Source organism: Camelus dromedarius, chromosome 6, assembly GCF_036321535.1.
Source record: "Camelus dromedarius isolate mCamDro1 chromosome 6, mCamDro1.pat, whole genome shotgun sequence".
In the NCBI taxonomy this organism is placed as follows: domain Eukaryota; kingdom Metazoa; phylum Chordata; class Mammalia; order Artiodactyla; family Camelidae; genus Camelus; species Camelus dromedarius.
In genome coordinates, this window is record NC_087441.1 from 17044926 (window position 1) to 17065660 (window position 20735).

General features: G+C 38.0%; 1 protein-coding gene across 1 annotated transcript in view; it reads right to left on the bottom strand.

Annotated features, from left to right (window-relative positions):
• The window catches only part of ADGB (androglobin), a 146875-nt gene extending 142212 nt beyond the window's left edge, over nt 1-4663 (bottom strand). The window contains exon 1 of the mRNA XM_064486604.1: nt 4580-4663. Within this exon, the coding sequence (XP_064342674.1) occupies nt 4580-4653 (74 nt within the window). The 5' untranslated portion in view covers nt 4654-4663. The remainder of the gene's footprint in view (nt 1-4579) is intronic.
• Between the last annotated feature and the right edge of the window lie 16072 nt (nt 4664-20735).

The window sequence follows — 20735 nt, forward strand, 5'->3', positions numbered from 1 at the left end:
TCCAAGAAAGGACAAAAGAGGGTAGATTTAGCTGGAGTGACACACGGTCCCCTGTAGGCAGCTGAACCCTCTTGAGAGACAGGGAGGAATGAACCAAAGGGAGAGAGCAGAACAGGACAGGGCTGCTTCTGCTGCTCTGATCCCAATGTACACCGGCCGCTAGAACCTTTAGCTTCTGCCATCTCCCAGAATCCGACACGGTCCAGCAGCAAAGCTGCTGCTTATAAAGAGCAAGGACAAATGTGATATGCGAATACATGTGATAGTGTCCATAATGACTTTAACCAAGATCCACGAGAGAAAAAACGGGCCCATAGTACCTGTGGGCTAATACATGCATGAACTTTAGTTAACTTTTTTTTTTTCTTTTAAACCAACTCTTTTTTCCTAACCTAGTTATTTGTCTATGGTGCAAACCAATCCCAAATCCCCACTAGACTTTGACCTAAGGTGGAGTGAACATGTGGTTTTGTCCCTAATTTCTAATTAATGCATTACAATAGTATGAGGAAAAGACCTGTTAGCAGTTTGCACAGTTCAGCCTTCACCTTTGACCTTGACCTCACTTGGTTAAACTTTCAGTGTGTTTCTGCTCACACCTGAGGCAAAAGCAGGCAAAACAGACCTCAGTTCTTCCTGCTTCCTCTCCTCTTGTCTTGTGTATGCACAAGTTTTGATGACCTGGAGTAGCCTTTCTCTTTAATTTATAACTAAACTAGACACATTTCCTCCCTGAATCAAAGATTGAGAAGTGAGGAAGTGGGGACAAAAAGGGCACACTGACCTTTTGAGAAATTTAACTGAAGTAATACATGTAATTCTGAAACTCATCAGATCAGAAGGATGGAATAAAAATAATCACAAAATATTTGGAGTATGGTATTTTTTTTTTTTTGGCACCAGCCAAAAAAAAAAAAAAAGTATTTGCTTACTTTAAAAATGTACCATATGTTAATTCGGCCATACAAATTAGCATGGCTATAGACTTAGACCCTGGAATTAACTACCCTGGACCTACCCTGGGAAAAAATGTAATAAAATTTCAAAGCGCCTAGTTGAATACTTCTGACAACATATGCATGTCTTCCTTGTTGAGGGTAAAAGTGAGAAAGATTAGTAATATTTCTATCCAATCTTTCAGATTATACAAATTATATCAAATTATACAAATCATATCAAAGGTATATTTTTAATCCGTCTTGGATGCAGGTTTTAGTCATTTTATCTCACATTAAGTATCCTAATCAGTTTATAGATTATTCAGTGCCTTAATTTCAATAGTCTGTGACCTGGAAATGTAAAAGTACTATTAAAGTCAACTAATATATTTTTAAATAACCACTTTTATTTGAAGCAATATTAGTGCGCTCATCTAGAAGCATTAACAACAGTGCTATGAGTTTCAAAGTATAACTCTGAATTTTTTAGGTAACAATGAAGTATGATTTCTCCTCCAAACTAAACAAAATAGAAATTGGTTGATTAAATCAAAAGATTTCATTGTCTGGAATGATTTATAACCCATGTCAAATCTTAACAAATTATTAAACAAATGCTCAGATTAAGATTTTTTCAAAAGGAGGACTGGTGGCAGACCACCCACTAAGACTAACATGGCAGTAGTCCTATCCTCATTAAGCCGAGCTTTTGCTGAGATTTTTATATTTAAAAAATATGCAACAGACATTTATATTGCCCTAATCTGCGCCAAGTGTTATCCCTTGTCCTGGGATGATTAACGGGTCTCTTCCTTCTGGGCTCTCACAGTCTGTCTCTGGTTCTGAGTCACAGGGTTTAATGGCCAAGCTGCCACACACGATTCCCATTTTATCTCACTTAAAGTACGCTCATTTATTGAAGACACATTGTACCAGGCCCTGAAGAGACTGCAAAAATAAACAAGGCAAGGCCTTCAGACACTTGTCATTGAATTTCGTTTATACTTTTTTTTCCCTTCTCTTTTCAGACATGGTAGTATCATCACCTGGACAACATCACCACTGCAACGGAAAATCAGTAACTTGGCTTTTGTAATCTTTGACCACAAACATCTTACAGGTCTGCTCTGTCCCCACTGATCTCCTCCTCTCTCCTTTAAAAAAAGGTTCCTCTCTATCCTGGAGAGTTCCCAGAAGCATGCATTCCTGCATTACCTCCCATTATCATCACCCATTTCTTGCTAGCCTGATTCTTAATTCAGCATGAATTCCATGCAGACAATTGTCAAATTATACCTAGTAAATCATCATGTTGATATTGAAAATAATCTATGTTTCCCCATCACATATAGTTCTAATTCCTTAATCTGTCCCTCTCATTCTGCGGCATACTCAGCTTGGATCCTTGATGTGCCAGTACATTCATATGAAGCCCCTCTGCTCCAGCCAACCTGGATGTCTTTCTGTGCCTCAAACATCTCCATTGCTTGCACTAGTCATCCCACTCGCCTGTGCCTTTCAAAATTGGAGAATGGCTGTTAGAGGGAGGTGATGAAAGGTCAGCTCCAGTCCGAAGTGATCTTCCTCCTCTCTGATGCATCATTTTGGAAATGTCAGGATTTCTCGAATCTAACCCTACACCAGTATGTGGTTCCTTCCATTATTTGCAACAAGTTCTCCCTGACAAACTTGGCATTACTGTATATTTCTTAGTTATATCTATTTGAATCTTAGTTTTTCCTCTGCTAGATCATAAATCCAAGGACAGGTACCCTGTTTTGCAATTCTTATTCTCCCAGCCAGCCAGTGACTTGCGCATGAGAAGTGCTCATTAAATAGTTGGGAAAGGAACATAAGTAGGCCTTTCTCTAGGGAAGTTTCTGTCCCAAGGGGTCACCTTTTAAATTGTGAGTACTTATGACCTTAGTTGTTGCGGTCCAAAGAGGTTACCTGGGGAAATCACAAAACTCACTGTGAATCCTGGATTACTACCTGCCCTGCTCCTCCTCTTACCTCTCTGCCTTTTTTCTGTGGAGCTATAAGGACTAGACCTGGAAATATAAAAAAAAACCTCCCTACTGCCTCTCCTCTCCCCCATAGTGTGTGCCTGTGCTTTTTTTTTTTCTTTCAGATCTCTGGTGGTAGAGGAATATATCATCTATTATTTATCAACCATTTATTGCATGGTTTCACTGGAGCAGCTCTCTCTGAAGCTGGGATAACCAAGAACTCAATTTAATTCTCAGTAAGATATTTATTTTTCTATTTTATGTTGCTTTCATGGTATTAATCACAATTTGACTTGGGAATAGATGTTTTCAAATTTTTGTATAGGCAAATATGTTGATTTTTTTGAGAATTCTATGACATTTGCATGGCATTTCAGTAAGTAAAGATAGACTAACTTGAGCTTTAAGAAATATATTTTGTTCTGTTTTAGAAAGAGGTCTAATAATATTTTATCACCATAAAGAATCTTGAAAGTTGTATAATTCTTATTAGTTCAACAAATAAATGTTCAATATATGTTTGTTTGGTCTTAGTTTTAATGTGCTATTGGAAGTGGAACAAAATTTGGGGACTACAAACACCAAATTGTGTCTCTATCTCAAACTTTCCGTTAAAGTTCCAAATATTTTAGCACTTCAAGTGTAACCATTAACATTTCTAATAACTCTTAATACTTAAATTGCATGCTTCCTTTTCCCTTTTTTGCATTATTAAAATACAAAAACATTATACTTAATATTTTCAAGAAGGTCACATATTTGTTCTGGTATCACTACAAATCCTCAAATCCTTCTAGTGGCATCTAAGTAATGAAAGCATTTTTGCAGTGCATACTAGTTTTCAAGTTGATTAAAATGGTTTATCATTTCTAATTATCATTAGGTACCGATAATGAAAGGTATAATTTGTGACAGTTGTTAGGACCATAAAAAATACTGTTCTCAAAGATGAAATTTTAAAAAGATGACACTTCCAACTAGAAAAATAAATTTAAGTTTTAAACATTTTACTATATTTTTATATATAGTATAAATTTTATATATAAAATTCCCTCACTTATTATGGAACTAGTAGAGTTAAAAAAATCTGAAAGAATCATGGAAGTTTGGAGCTGGAGGGAAAAATAAAGTAGAGAAGGCAGGACAGGGAATGTTGGAGTGGGAACAATTTTAAGTAAATGGCCCTTCATTTAAAGAAGAAAACATTGAATGTCCAAATAAAAAATGACATGATCAATGTCTCAAAAAATGGTGCGAGGGTGAACCCTAGAATAGTGATTTCATTTTTGCTGATACAGAGAAATAGCGAATACATAAAACAGAAATAATTTAATCTAATGTAAAAGCTGATAGCTCAGTTACCTGGCATGATTATTCTTGGTGATTCAAAGTCATATTTACTTATGAATTTGGTCACTGCTGGACATAAACGGTTCTGGATCGAGGTGTGCATGGAGGAGAAATAGGGACAAGAATCTCCCGGGTCTGGGTTCCCACAGAAGGTACAGACGCTGCGAGGAGACCAGCTAAACTCCTGCCATGGCAGAGTTCGCTGCAGGGAAGCAGCACAGGGAGGAGCGGAAAGGCCAAGGGGTTAAACCAGGGGTGGGATGGCAGACAGAGTTCCCTTACTCTTTAGATTTATCCGATCCGTGCGCCGAGTTGATACGATGCACCTCTTTCTTTCTGGTTTGTTTGGAGGTCATGGCAGGGGCTGAGCTCGGAGCTCGGAGTAGGCTCTGCGACCCTGGCTCGGCGTCCGCCGTTGCCAGGAGACGCCGACGCGCGTCCCGCAGCCGCGCGGTGCAGGTGCCAGCGCGCCTCTAGCGAGAGCGGCTCCACCGCCGAGAGTGGGGGTGCGAGAGCCCGAAAGCTCAGGTCGCCACATGCCGGTGGAAACCTAGGGGTTGAGTGTCTGGGGAGGAAGGCGCCGCGGGCATGGATTTGACGGTAGGATTGATGGGAAGATCTGATAAATTGTTTTCCTATCGGGTTGACACTGCCAGGTGTTGCCCTTTGGAACCGTAGACATATATCGACTCTCTCTTGGATTTTCAACTCTTTGAAGACGAATACTATGCGAGTCCGTTTTCCCCAGGTCTGCTCTCCGGTGAACAAGTTCCTTCAGTAACAATTAAGGAGACATTATGGACACACTGAATTTACCAATGGCTTGAAAATCGTGGGTTCAGTAATGAATCCACTGGGTGCAGGAGGAATCCCTGCAGGGAAGGCAGGATCGTGACACCCTTAGTCGTTTGAGGTTTGGTAATGATGATGTCTGTGATTAAATAAGTCGGCCCTCTGGGTTGTTGACATGAAAGGATAAATCCATGTCGTGGAATGGAGTGGCCCTTAAAACACTCACTTGGGAAGGCACTGGAGCCAGATGACAGGAATCCAAGCGAGCCAAGACCCATTAAGCTGGAGGCTTAATGGGTCAGCCAATCCTGGTGGTATTTATAGGGTACCTTGCCTTGGGCAAGTTCTTCCTTTTGAGCCTCAGTTTACTTACTTGTAAAACAGGGAGATGCTAATAGGTAAGACAATTCTATTTTGAGGATGAATAAGATATATGTGAAATGTTTGGCACACACCAAAAGCACAACAAATAGGGGCCCCTAATTTCAGAGATGACAGCTCAGATGCCTTCAAGGAGTAGACGGATAACATGAGTGAATGAAGCTAAAAGTTCATTAAAATAAAACTAAATATTGCTCTGGCCCAACACAACCTCATTTCAGAGAGATTTAACTATGTACAGGCCTGAGGTTGAGAATCTCTATCACTAGTTGGCCTCTTCCATGAGCCTAGAAATAATTAAGCGTCTTTAACAAAGACATTCCTTCTGCTCTTGGAACTGCACACTGCTTGGGAGCCCAACTCTACAGGGAAGAAGCAGCTTCCTGCAAAGCAAATCTTTCAACTGCTCTAACAAATGAGTGCTCAGCCTTCTCCACTCAGCATAGCCTTTGCTTTGTCAGACTGTCCCAATCTTACTATTGCGGGTTACATAGATGATAATCAGACAGCGAGGTCTTTGTAGTTCTATACGTTAATGTTATGATTGAAGAAATGCCCTACAAACAGCTGTGTATGTGAAGACAATGAAGACATCTTAAGGGCCCTGCCTCATTCACCCCAGAATTGAGATAAAGTAAAGGATCAACTTTAAAAAAAAATTACTTAACACTAAATCTTATCAGAGTCATCAAGCATAGCCATAAGCATCTGCAAAGAATACTGGTTAGAAATAGCACAATTTTAAGCAACCAACCCATGGATGGTTGAGTTTTCTCTTGAGCAAGGGCCATCCCTGAAGTCACAGTTGATGGTTGCAAGATGCCAAGGCCATTAGAGAAGAAAAGTCTTGGAAATCAGATGATCTACAGCCCATGCATATTTTATAGATGAAGAACCCCAGACCAAGAGAAGAGAAATGCCTTGCCAAAAGTTGCTACTTAATGATAGAGTTTGGACAAGAAGCATTAAAAGGAGGAGCACCGGTTTACGCCAAACCTTCCACTACTCCACTCAGAGACTGTTTTCTTTATTAAACAAGGATAAAAACAAGGGAGTTTATACCAGGATGGAATGAGATAATAAAAATTTGTTTTTAAAGTATAAAGGGCTTATTAATTCCTAGTCCAGTGTTCTGTCTCCTTTATTACATTATGTTTGCAGCGTGCAGACGTGGAATCTCTCTTTTTTCTGATGCCAAACTCTGGTCAGATCACAATTCTAAGAGGCAAATGTTCCTCTATAAACTGCAAGATGGTATTTGTACATGCCAGTGCAAAAGGACAATTGGCCCTACATCTATGCTTTTTTGAAACCTATATTCTTATGTGCAGATGGTAATCCCAGTCAATGTCATTTTGAAATGTTAATAGTAGCTGTGATTTATTGAGCTCCTGTGACATGCCTGGCTTAGAGAGGGGTGACAGCTCCTTAGAGCACAGGCTTGAGAGACAGACCTGAATTAAAATACTCATTCTTATTAGTTGAGTTACCCTGGGTAAGTTATTTAAACTCTCTGAATTCCACTTTCTTCATTTGTGAAAAGAAAAGAATAATACTTCCCTCAAATATTGTGCTTGGAACATTATCAGCACCCAGATAATGACACTTAACACGTTTGTTTTCTCACAGGTAAAGAAGCTAAAGGGCAGAGAGGTAAAGGGACTTGTCTGATCCAGGGCAGGTGGCAGAGCAAGACCAGCCTGCCTCCACAGCTTTGCTGTCTGCACTTCTCCAGACTAACCACCCAGGCTGTAAACTTTCAGAGTCACTCCCGAGCACAGCAAGTCCAGATCATTGCCCTGCGACTCACTTCCGGGAATTCCAAGTTCTCTTGCTGTCTGACAAGTCTCAAAGGCTGAGAAACAGGGCTTGTATTTTATTAGAGCTACCCAGAGTGGAGCCTTTCTTAAGCCTGTACTTAACATTTTGAGGAAGAGTTATTTGACTTCAGATAACAGTAACCCCTGCTCCACAGGGAAGTGGTTAGCTGTACTTACTTCCTCAAGCCAGCAGAAACAGAACGGGCGGGGGCTCTCTCTTCCTACTGCCTGGAGATCTGCTGAAAGGGGGAAGTCAGCTTTGGTAACCACTTCTCCACTTGCCATTGGGAGTCCCAGATCCCTGGAACTGAGCCAGAGGTGGGGCAGGGAGAGGGCCAAGGAGAGGGGCAGCATCTCTGTTTCTTAAAACCGTAGCTCTGGGCAGCTGCAGAAGCTTGGGGCCACAGCCACAGGAAATTATACAGACAGTGCTGCTGGCCACCTCCTTGCAATTAGGTCACTTAGAAAGCTGCCTACATTTAACTAATCGAAGAGGAAGTGTAAATTCTACCTGTTCTGCTTACGGTTCTGGTTAACTGCCCTTTCAAGTTCTGTCCTTAATTGTCACTTTTCCTTCAAAATTAATATCCTTCTCCTTTATTTTCCACAGAGCTTTATTTGTTCATTTAAAAAACTTCTTGTAGTATTCAGCCTTATTTTGATCATTACTTCTGCCCTGGCCCTTCTCATTCACTAGCCTGGAAGGGCACTCACAGCAGGGCCTGCTCTATGTTTCTTCACCAAATTCAGGTCAAACTTTGCAAACCCTTTCAATGGCTAATAATCAGAACTCACATTTACTGAGCCCCTACTGTATGCTTGGCACTCTACTAAACTTTTTTTCTGTATTAATTCACTTAACTCCCATAAACACCCTAGGGACATGCTATTATTACAATCTCTCTTTTGTAAATAAGAAAACAAGCAGAGATTAAACTAAATCAGTAAGTATCAGGCAGGACGGAGGCCCATGCAATCTGGTGCCAGAACCATGTTCTTTGTAACCACATTATTCTGCTTCTGCCTCCCTCAGTGATCACAACCCTAGAAGGTGCTACACTCAGCCCACTTTATAGAGAAGGAATGTGAGCTTTAGAAATCATATCACCTTGCCCAAAGTCCAAAGCACAGAGGGAGTAGAGCCCGGATGTAAATGGGAACTGTCTGGCTTCAGAGTGCACTGCATTTTATTTTATTTTATTTTATTTATTGTGGTAAGAACACTTAATACAAGATCTATCCTCCAAATAAATTTTAAGTGCACAATATAGTATTGCTAACAGTAGGCACAGTGTGGTACAGCAAATCCCCAGAGCTTCTTCACCTTGCTAACTGGAACATTCTACCTGTGTACACTCTTAAGTTCTGCGTGACATTGCCTCCTTCAAACAAAAGGAATACCAGAAAATGTTCACTATATGCCCTTGAAAACATGATTATAAATTGCAACCTCAGATTCAGTTTCATCCCCTACTGTTCAGTCCCTCCAGAGCCCACTAGTTATGGAAGATTTGGATCTGCAGGTGTGAAAGCAGCTGACCCTGCCAGGAAAGCCTCATCCTACTGAGCAAACTTTAACTTACAGTTTTAATTGTCTTTGAAAGGAAGTTCCGAGTAGAGATTCTTAAAAAGTGAGAGAATAAGGAAATGATATTTTCATGATACTAGCTGAAAAATAATTTCCATTTTGATAAGCTGTTTAAATAAGAAGCAATAGTTTTCCTGACTGTAATAAAACACTTCATCAGGATGCAAAATGACCGGTATTCGTATAATGCTGCAATCACCTTGTGCTGGATGTGGTGGTACTGATGCTGGACAGAGGCACTCCCTCCCCTGCCAGAGAAAGCTCCCTCACTCAGCCCAAGGTTATGCCTTCTCCCTGAGGTCTTCCTGCCTCTCAGTACTGTGTGCAAGGGAAGGGATATAATTGGGACAACTCTGAAAGGTCGTTCTCTTTTTCGAGCTCCCTCAACATTGGCGGAGACCTCTGTTACAGCAGCCTTGCAGTTTCTCCTGCTGCCCAATCCTGCTTCCTTTACACTCTAAGAGATGCTACTGAGAACATTCACTAATAAACACGTGTATGTAAATCTCAGAGTGTGAGAGTTTCCTGGGAACTATCCTAGAACAGTTGATAGCAGGTATGACTCTTGGAAGCAGACTCTAAAATGAGATTTGGGAAGTCTTCTGCTTCTAAATGAGAAGAAGTAACAGAGTGAATTTACCTTCTCGCATGCAATAGTTAACACACTGAATAAAATATATAAAGACATTGGCCTTCAGGCAGTGAAAATCAGTAATCCCACAGACGAAAAATAAAACATGTGGGCTTTTCAGAAATAAACCCACACACTCATGGACAAAGGAAGAAAGATCATACAATGGAGAAAAGACAGTCTCTTCAATAAGTCTTGCTGGAAAAACTGGACAGCTACATGTAAAAGAATGAAATTAGAACATTCTTTAACATCATGTACAAAAATAAACTCAAAATGGATTAAACACCTAAATTTAAAGCTGGAAACCATGAAATTCTTAGAGGAAAACATAGGTAGAACACTCTTTGACATAAATCATAGCAGTATTTTATTTGGATCTACATCCTGCAGCAAAGCAAGTAAAAGCAAAAATAAATGAATGGGACCTAATTAAACTTAAAAGCTTTTGCACAGCATAAACTAAATTCTTCACTGCTCCCATCTAACAAAACTTAAAAGCAGGACCTGAAATGATCAAACTGTTTTCCAAGCAGGTTAACAGTTTCCTCAAACAAATCTTAAGAATATTTGTGGGAGTTCAAAAATAACTAGTATCCAACAGGTAAAATTCAAAAAGACTGGTATCCAATAAAAATTACCAAGCATAAAAAGAAACAGGAAAAAATGTCCCATTAAAAGGAGAGAAAAATCAACCAATTGAAAATGACTCAGGAAAAAAACATGGATGATAGAATTAGCAGGCAGGACGTTAAAAGAGCCGTTATCACTTTACGCCATATGTTCAAGAAGCTAGAAGAAAGATTAAATATGTTAAATTCATCTTAAGAACACCTAAAAATGCAAATATGCCTATGTTGAAAAAAATACACTGGGTGGGCTGCATGCATTGCAGAAGAACAGATTCATTAATTTGAAGACATAGGAACAGAAACAATCCAAAGTGAAACACAGTGCGGGGGTGGGGGGTGGTGAACAGAACATCAGGGAGCTGTGGAAGTTTACAGGGACCAATACATGTGCAGCTGGAGTCCCTGAATAAATGGGCAAGGAGGGCAGGGGTGGAGGTTGGGAGAAGAGGATCCAGAAAAAAATTAGATGGGAAAATAATTATTGAAATTTTTCCAAATTTTGTAAAGCTATAAATCCCAGAATCTCAATGAACCCTAACTAAGCACAAGAAACATGAAAACATCTACACCCGGGGACATCAAAATCAAATTGATTAAAATCACAGTTAAAAAGAAGATCTTAAAATGAGACTTCAGGACTGACCAACAGGTAATGAGGAGTCCATCACTGGTGAGAGCTGGAGCACTGACAGTCCTGACACAGGATTTCAGTGCAGCTGTTCAGCACCAAACTGCAGTAAACTAGGCAGGGTGCTAGACGAGGAGAATCCATTGGCAGGTGTATTGGGCCTACAGGAGGTTCAGGGAAACCATAATTATAAAGACTAAGAACCTGGGTGACTATTGCCATCTTAAAAATATCAAATATAGTTATAACAACTGATTTAATGACTTTATTAAATGTATCATCTATGGATGTCATATCTAGGCAATTTCAGTTGATGTAATTTTGTTTTTTCTCCTAATGGGATGTATTGTTTCCTTTTATTTGCTATATTTTTTATTAGGACAAGACATTGTGAATTTTACTTTATTGGGTGCTGGCATCAGATCCTATGAATAATAATGATTTCTTTCTTTGGTAACTTTAACTTAGTTGTGTTTGTCTGGAGGTTTAGCTTACCTGAAGATTTCATTTTATGTGTTGGGTATTTCCAAATAGATGAATAAGATTTGGTTCCTGCCTGTGAAGAACTCATAATCTTGTGAAGCAAACAAAAACTAGAACCTATACTTACAAGACAATGCAATGAATTCTATAGAAAATATGTGAAGCCCAAATAGGGATATCCAAGGGATGTCCTCAGCATGCTTGATTGGAAACAAGTATCTAGCCGAGGCCTAAGACATGTGGGCTCTGGTACAGGACAGATACATGGTGATGGGGGTAGAATGACAATTCATATCTGCATCATGGAAGAGCCCTGGCTAAAGCAAGAAGTTCTGGCTAGTGAGAGATGGCACATTGAGAGGACTAAGAAGAGTGAAAGATTAGGATGAATATCCCCATTTTCTCACTTGTATAAAGAAATACCACCAAATTAGTGTAAAATGTAAAATATTTTGTACAGACAACTGGATTAAGAAGACGTTACATTTTACAAACACACACACACACACACACACACACACACACACACACAGAGGAATATTACTCAGCCATGAAAAAGAATGAAATTCTGCCATTTGCAGTGAGGTTGGACCTAGAGAATATTATGTTTAGTGAGATAAGTTAGAGAAAGACAAAAACTGTATGATATCACTTACATGTGGAATCTAAAAAATAATATGAATGAATGTACTTGAAAAAAAACCAGACTCACAGATATAGAAAACAAACTTGTGATTACCAAAGGGGCGGGGCGGGAGACAAATTAGGGGTATGGTATTAACAGATACACACTACCAGGTATGAAATAGATAAGTGACAAGGATATACTGTATAGCACAGAGAATTATAGCCATTATCTTGTAATAATGTATAATAGAGTATAACCTGCAAAAATCCTGAATCACTATGCTGTACACCTAAAACTAAGGTAATACGATAAATTAACCATACTTTAATAAAAAATAAAAATAAAATATTCTGTATAGACAGCATAACATAAGTTTATGCACAGGGAGACTTAGGCTTCAACCTAGCTCCCTCACTTACTAGAGGGATGATGTTTGGCAAGCTTTTTAGACTCTCTGAAGTCATTTTACTCATCTAAACATTAGTTATAAACTGATTATTATGAATGTCAGCTGAGATGCAAATGTTAAGCAAAAACAAAGCGAAACAAAACCATGCATAGTCATTTTCTTCTGGAGCATTATTTGTTTATATGAAAGTTCTGAAATGACTCGGCAAAACTGCAGTTGCAAAGAAGAGACTAACAGAATTTTGTGTTATGATGATCTACAGGGCTTCAAATAATTTAAAAACCTTTTTGCAGGGTAAGAATATAATTTTGTGCAATAATTAAGTATAATATTTAGACACGAGAATTAAAAAAAATAGTAAGGCTTTGTGATTCTAATAAGCTATATTATTCTCCCCCCAAATTCTTCATTTATATACCTGGTTAAGATAGTTAGAAGCCACTCCGTCTTTGGACTTAATTGTTAGGAATTCTATACATCTGTGAAGCTTGTTGAATTTTCCATACATTTATACCTCATATATATCTTACACATGCTCTTTATATAAGAAAAGTTAGCACAAATAAATATATTCCCATGTTTAAAATGCAGACCTTAAAGTTTATGAGAAGTGTGATACAGGAGGAATGTTCAAATGATCTTTTATTTAAATGTATTGATTTTGGAATTATGAAAGTGTAAAAACAAGTTTAAAAAAGTCTCTAATCCTATCTTCCAGAAGTAACCACTGATAATTATTTTATTGATGTATAGTCAGCCCACTGATAATTACTGATGTATAAAGCCTTCTCATCATTTACACAACAATTTTATAAAATTGAGGTTATGTGATTGACTTTTTTCACTTAGCTATGCTACAAATACTTCCCATGTCATTTAATGATTTCTATGTGATGATTTTTAATAGCTGTGTAGTAAGCTATCATAAGAATACAGGTAACCATTGTCCTACTGTTAACTTCTAGGTTATTTCCTATATTTAATTCATGTGACTCACAGGCTGATGAATACAGTAGAGTATAGATTAAGAGGAATGAGAAACTGGAGACTTGGATTCTGAGGCCAGCTCTGAGTGGTTTTTGGATAAGTCACTTCATCTCCCTGAGTTCCAGTTTCCTCACTTAGAAAATTGTCAGGTTGAACTAGATGAAGTTCCAGATCCTCTTTGGTGTTAACACAAGTAACAGCACTTCCAGGATTAAAAAACACTTTGGTGGGGAAGGTCTTGAGTTCTTGTGTAGAGTGCTGTACTGGAGAACTAGAAGGTAGTGTAAGGTCTACGTTCTGTGCGTTGTTTGAAGAACTAAAACAGCAAGAAGTGTGTGGTGCACTGGAAAAAGTGGGAAAGCGTCAAGACACCTCTGATTCCACCAGCCCTCTCCTCTCCTCTGAGAGCTAAGAAGGACTGACATCCAACCTTGCCATCCCTCTAGACTCGGAGCAATTACTGGTCAGTCAGAGGATGATTCTTACAAGTCTGATTGGGCATTTTACATTGCTTGCATTTGTGCATATTCTAAGCTTCAAAGACAAGTTTTTAAAAAAACAGTTTTAAATGCACATTAATTTAAAGATAACTCATTTAAAATAAGTTTACCTTATCAAGGAGTCATTTTTTTTTAATGGAGTTAAGACTGGAAGGGGAAGTAGAACACTGGATAACAGGTTTGTTTAATAAATAGATTTACTGCTTCTTTCATTTAACAAGTATTTATTGAACATCTATGTTCCAGTCCCAGTTCCAGGGGATGGAGAGATATACGGAGGTCACAAAACAGATAAAACCCTGGACCTCATGAATTTATATTCTAGGAAAGGGGGACAGACAAAAAGCATACACAAAATATACTGTGTTGTTCCAGTATATCAGATGGAGCTAACTACTAAGCAGACAAAAATGAAGAGGGTAAAGGAAATAAGGAATGTGGGAACAAGGGAGGAAGTTGCTATTTTATATCGAGGGCACAGGAATGGCCACTCTGATAATGTGACATTTGAGGAGAGACCTGAAGCATGTAAAACATCAAGACATACAGACCTCTGCGGGAAAGAGTATTCTAGGCAAGGTCAATAGCAAGTGATTTTTTGAGGCGAGAGGGTATGTAATGTGTTCCCTGCCACATTGACTAGAACAAAAAGAACAAGAAGAAAGTAGTAAAAGATGAAGTCAGAGAGGCAGCAGGGTGACAGATATTATAGGTCCCTCTCAGGAACATAGCATTTAGAGTTAGATGGAAGCAATTAGAGGACTTAGGAAATCAATCAAACCAAGAGCTGGTTTTTTGAAAGAGTAAATGAAATCGACAAACCTTTGGCCATACTCACCGAGAAGAAATGAGAGGGGACACAAATAAACAAAATAGGAAATGAAAATGGAGAAATTATGACCAACAACACAGAAATACAAAAACACGTAAGAGAATACTATGAAAAATTATAGGGCAACAAATTGGACAACCTAGAAGAAATGGACAAGTTTCTAGAAACATACAAGCTACCAAAACTCAATCAAGATCATTTCACTAGAAGTGAAATAGAATCAGTAATGTAAAAAATCTCCCTGCAGGCAAAAGTCCAGGGCTGGATGACTTCACTGGGGAATTCTACCAAACATACAAAGAAGAACTTATACCAATCCTTCTCAAACTCTTTCAAAAGACTGAAGAAGAGGAACACTCCCAAACTTATTCTGTGAAGCCACCATCACCCTGATACCAAAACCAAAGACACTACCAAAACAGAAAATTCCAGGCCAATACCTTCAGTGAACATAGATGCAAAAATTCTCAACAAAAATTTAGCAAATCAAATCCAACAGCACATAAAAAAGATTATACACTACGATCAAGTTGGATTTATCCCAGGGACACAGGGATGGTTCAACATACTCAACTAAATCAATGTGACACACTACATCAACAAAAGAAAGGAAGAAATCACATTATCATCTCAATAGACGCAGTAAAAGCATTTGGTAAAATTCAACAGCCATTTATGATAAAAACTCTTACCAAAGTGAGTACAGAGTGAACATATCTCAACATAATAAAAGCTATTGATGACAAACTCACAGCCAACATAATACTCAATGGTGAAAAACTGAAAGCCTGCCCACTAAAATCTGGAACAAGACAAGGATGCCCACTCTCACCACTTTTATTCAGCATAGTATTAGAGGACTTGGAACAGAGAAGTGACACGATCTGATTTAGGCCTTAGAATGATCTTCTGGAGTGCTTTATTGAAAATACACATGGGTGGGTATTGAGGGATGAGTAGGGCAGAAGCCAGGGGAAAATAGTTAAAATGCTACTGCAGTAATTCAGAGAAACGCAGTATTAACTTCCCTAGGGCAAAAGTGCAGGAGGGTGAGAACTGGTCTGATAGTTGGTGCATCTGAAGGGATAACCAAAAGGACATGCTGATAGATTGGATATGGGGTATAAGATATAAGAAGAATCAAGGATGACAGCAAGAATTTTGGCCTGAGCAACTGGAAGAATGGAACTGCCACCATCCACTGAAGTGAGAGACTTTGAGAGCAGAAAGTTCAGGGAGAAAATTAGGAGCTCAGGTTTGAACATGTTCCGTTTGAGGTGCCTATTAGAAATGCAAGCAGAGAGTTCACAGGCATTTGGATATATGAGTCTGGAGTGCAGGGGACAAGTCTGGGCTAGATATAGAAATCTAGGGCTCATCACAAGATGAATTCCATAAATAACTTTGCCCATTCCATAAATATATATTTTAATATTACAAGAATGTATGGAAAAAAACTCAGGTCAGAAAACGATTAACAAGGATTATGCTTGAGTCTTCCGGCAAGTCATCATCTCAGAAATTATTTTTAAATCAATCTATGCTTCTTAAGTGAAATTCTACTTTAGAACAACGTCTTTTATTGCTCTAGATGATTACTCTGGCTTACAAAAAAAGTTGCTCTAATGTTCCCCCTCCTCACAGAGCAACTGTTGACTTAAGTGTAACTTGTATCAGAAAGAAGTGGGATTTCACAAGCAACTATTGTATTTGAGAACTGGAATGCCCTTAATGACCTCATTTAATCTAGGAATTCCTTTGACAGAGAGAGGAGAAAAAAAAAAAAAAACAGAAGTTCAAATGGTGAAGTGAATTCCTGAACTCATTCAGCCAGTATGTTTATTAATTATTTACTTAGCATGATAAATTAAGTCAGGTTATAGTCTACGTGATGGAGATAAAAGCAGCCAACAATAAAAAATACTCTGTCACATGGAATTTACAGTCCCTTTGGGGAAGCTGGAAAACAAACAAATGTGCACAAGTACTATATGACATGGAGTTGATAAAGGCTAGGAAGAAAAGTGAATCAGGGTAAGGATAGGGTGATAAGTAATTTATTGTTCAAATTGGGAAACTTTTTAGAATGAAAGGAGTTGAAAACTAGATGGGGAGCCAGGTCAGCAGGCATTGAGCTGGAGCATCCTGCTTGAACAAATGAAAATGTAAGGTCACCCAGATATTTTGGATGGGGTGGTGCTGAGGGGGTGAGTCAGCTTTATTTCATATAAGGTGGTCAGGAGTAAGGTGATGTGGTGCCATCTGAGGAGAGACCTGAAGACAGTGAAGGAGGAAGCCATGCACATATTGGGGGTAGGATGTGGCAGGCCAAGGAAATGACAATGAAGCCCCTGAGGAGGGAGGCATTTGGAGAAACAGCAAGGACCTCTGTGGTTGGAAGAGAGTAGGAATAAGCGGAATAATGGAAGGAGATGAGGTAGGAATTTCTAAGTTATTAAAATGACATTGGTATTTATTATGCTTATAGAAGAGGCACTTTATTGGTTATGAAATGAGGAATGACATCTGATTTTATTTTTAATAATAATAATTTAGCTGCCCTATTGATGATAGATTGGGGTGAGGGTGGGAGAATAAAAACAATGCCATTTACAGTGCCAGCAAGAAAAATTCTTCATAATAAATTTAACAAAACTGTACAAGGTTTCTACCTGAAAATCTTATTGCTAAAATTAAGGAAGACCTACATAAGTGGAGATACACATCATATTCATAGATTAGAAGATTTGTAAAATATCAGTTTCTTCCAAATTCTATAGATTCAACATATTTCCAACCAACATTCAAGTAGGCTATTTTTTGTATAAGTTGATGGTCTGATACTATTTATAATGACATGCAAATGACCTAGAATAATTTTTTTAAATATTTAAATAGAACAAATTTGCAAGATTTGCATTAAGAATTGCTATAAAGCTATAATAATTATTGATATGGAAGACAATAGATGAATCAAAATAGGAAGTCCAGAAGTAGATACCTACACAATGAAAAGTAGTAAATTTATCTTTAATAAAGACACCAATGAAACAGAGGTATGTGGTTTTCATATGGTACTAATGGACTGTCTACGTAAAAAAAAAAAAGAAAAGAAAAGAAAAAAGAAAAACTTGACCAATACTTCACTCCAGATACAAAAATTAACTCAAGATTGGATGTAGATCTAAACATAAAAATTCAACCTAAAAGACTCCTTAAAGAAAATATTGAAGTACATCTTTGCAACCTTGGAGTGTTCGATGATTTCTTCGAACACAGAAATCACTGTCCATAATAAAAAGTTTAACAAAGTGAACTTCATTAAAATTAAAAAGTTCTTTTCAAAATAGTCATTGCTAAGAAAATTAAAAAGGCAAGCCTTGATGGGATAAAAGCATTGCAATATATTTATATAACAAAGGATTTGTATTTAGAATATATGGAGATTTTCTAAAGTTCAACAATAAACAGACAACAAACCAATAAAAATCAGTACAAAACTTGGACAATCACAAAATAAGGAATGCTAATGGCCAATAAGCACAGTCAGTAGGGTAGTGTAAACTGGAACCCAATGAGATAAATGAGTATTTACAGATCTAGTACCATGCTGAAATGAAAAACTAAAACTAATAACTGTGCTCTGGATTTTTCTATGTCAACCTGCTTAAACTGAGAACTATATTCCCCAGGATTTCTTTGTGTGTTTTAGATTTGTCCAAAAGAGAAACTTCTACACAATTTAAAGCATATAATTAAAGCAATATCCATTGTTCTAAAAAGTTTGTCAGTGTCAGATTTAGTGCCAGACAGGTGCAGATATATTCACTGAGTCACGGCCTGATCTCGTTTTACAAGACTGTTCAACTCATCTTTCAGGGTGATCAACAGCAGCCCCAGTTCTGTCATCAGATGCTCGGCTCTGGACCCACAAAAATGGTTGCTACACAAAGGCAACGAATTCTCCTATGACTCACAATGAACTTCCTCTTCTTGGTGCTCCTGCAATGGCTGGATGTATTTGGTTTCTCAGATTTCCACTGCAAGCTCCAACCTGCACCAGCATTTTAGGTAGACTCACTAATGATCCTTTTTCTGATCCTCCAGCAACCCTTCCATTTACCCCCATCTACTTTCAGTTTCATGGAAGGTCTAATTCCTGTAGTGAATCCCTTATTCCACTAACGCTTATGCTAGCTCTGCTTCCCTGACGACCCCTTGATGACTATAGTTCTTGGCACCTCAGCAGCATGTGGATCTGATTTAGATAACTAGATCCTCAACTCTGAGACTGACGCCATCATTGACATGAAACTCTGGGGAGTTCTAGGATGACAGTGAAGAGGCTGTAAATGGTTTTTGATCAAAGAGAAGACTACGGTAGATTGCTGAAATATTTCCTATCCCTGCAGTGATACCCCTTTGCAATGTGATTTTTCAGTTTGTCCTGTTAAATGTGGCATCTGTTTCCTCATTCTTTAAATATGTTCTTGGCCACATGAGTTTCTTTGGCTACTAGGACATTAACAAACATGAACCAAGCAGAGATTTGGAAAGTGGAAGTGGAATGGAGCTTGCCTTCTCTTGCTGATTTTATAACCAGCTGCCATGTGGATGAGTCTTGACCAATCTCTGTCACACACAAGGCCAAGTCATGACTGTCATCCCAGGTGACGATGGAATAATCATCAAATATACAAGTGAGGTTACCCTAGGCCATTGTGTTCCAGTGAGCTGGCTCACATTGGTGCCGTTTTATGGCACTAAGTTATGTAGAGATCTGAATGAAGCAAAAACTAACCAATACAAATATTAGTTGCTGAGAGGATGCCAAGCAACTCCAACTCTTTGTCACTGATGATGGAAAATTACTTTAGGAAACTGGCAGTGTCTTATGAAGTTAAACACATACACTTACCTTAATATTCAGAAATTCTAGTCTTAGATGTCTACCTAAGAGAAATGAAAACACATGGTCACATGAAGATTTGTACAAGAAAGTTTACATCAGCTTTATTCATGATAACAAAACTTACAAATAACCTAGATTTTCATCAACAAGACAATAAACGAAATGTGATATATTCAGTAATCCCATTCCGGCACAAAAAGGAATGAATGACAGAAACATACATGGATAAATCATTAAAAACATTAGGTTAGGCAATGAAGCATGCTACAAGAGTATTTACAATGTAATTTCCTATATATGAAGTTCCCGGAAAAACATACAAGGAAAGAGAGGTGAGGGAGTAATGCTGTATGCAAGGTCTGATTAGAATGACAAACCATGGAATCTAATCTGGCCGTGGAGAGAAACTGAGGACATGAGGAGCTGATGAACAGTTACTTGGATCTACAAAGTATAGATCCTGGATGGGTTGAAATGAGATAGAAAGAAAGGAGGTTATGTTAGAAGTCTGAATGCTTGGATTTATCATCTTAGTTTTTATTTTCTCTGTATATGATTATTTTTTCTCTTCTCTCTCCAATATTTCTGCCGTGGTTTATGTTCCAGTTAAATATCAGTTAACTTCAGAGACCTTTATAAATAAAGCATTCAGAGACAGCACAATCTAAAAAATGAACAGTTTTGGATCTCAGAAAAATGTATTAAAATAGTTTGCAGAATTGAAAGAAAAAAATACACAATTACTGGAAGCAAAATTTCAAGAACAATTATAAAATGATTTTAGCTTAAAAAAAGCCTTCTATTCTTTAAATATGCTCATCATATAGGATCACTTGATTTTAAAGATCAGTCCTTTCAACTAAACTGGGCAAGATAGTTAGCATTCTTTTAATTTTTCCTACTGACTCAGATATTGAGGGGAGAGTGTTGGTAACTTGTTCAAAATTAGGTGTTTCCTCAAAACATTCCCAGAAGACAGGTTGAACTCTAAGAGCACTGTGTTTCTCAGTAGACTATATGTTTTGAAAAATGTGTGTTGTCAATCCACAAAAACACATGTTCACATTTAACTTAACTCTGGCATCTGAAGTAAAATTGAATAAGATAAAAGGGACTCACCAGTGCACTTTTTTATAAAGTAGCTTTTTTTGTGGGGGTGGAAGATTAGGTTTATTTATTTATTTATTTTTTGATGGAGGTGCTGGGGATTGAACC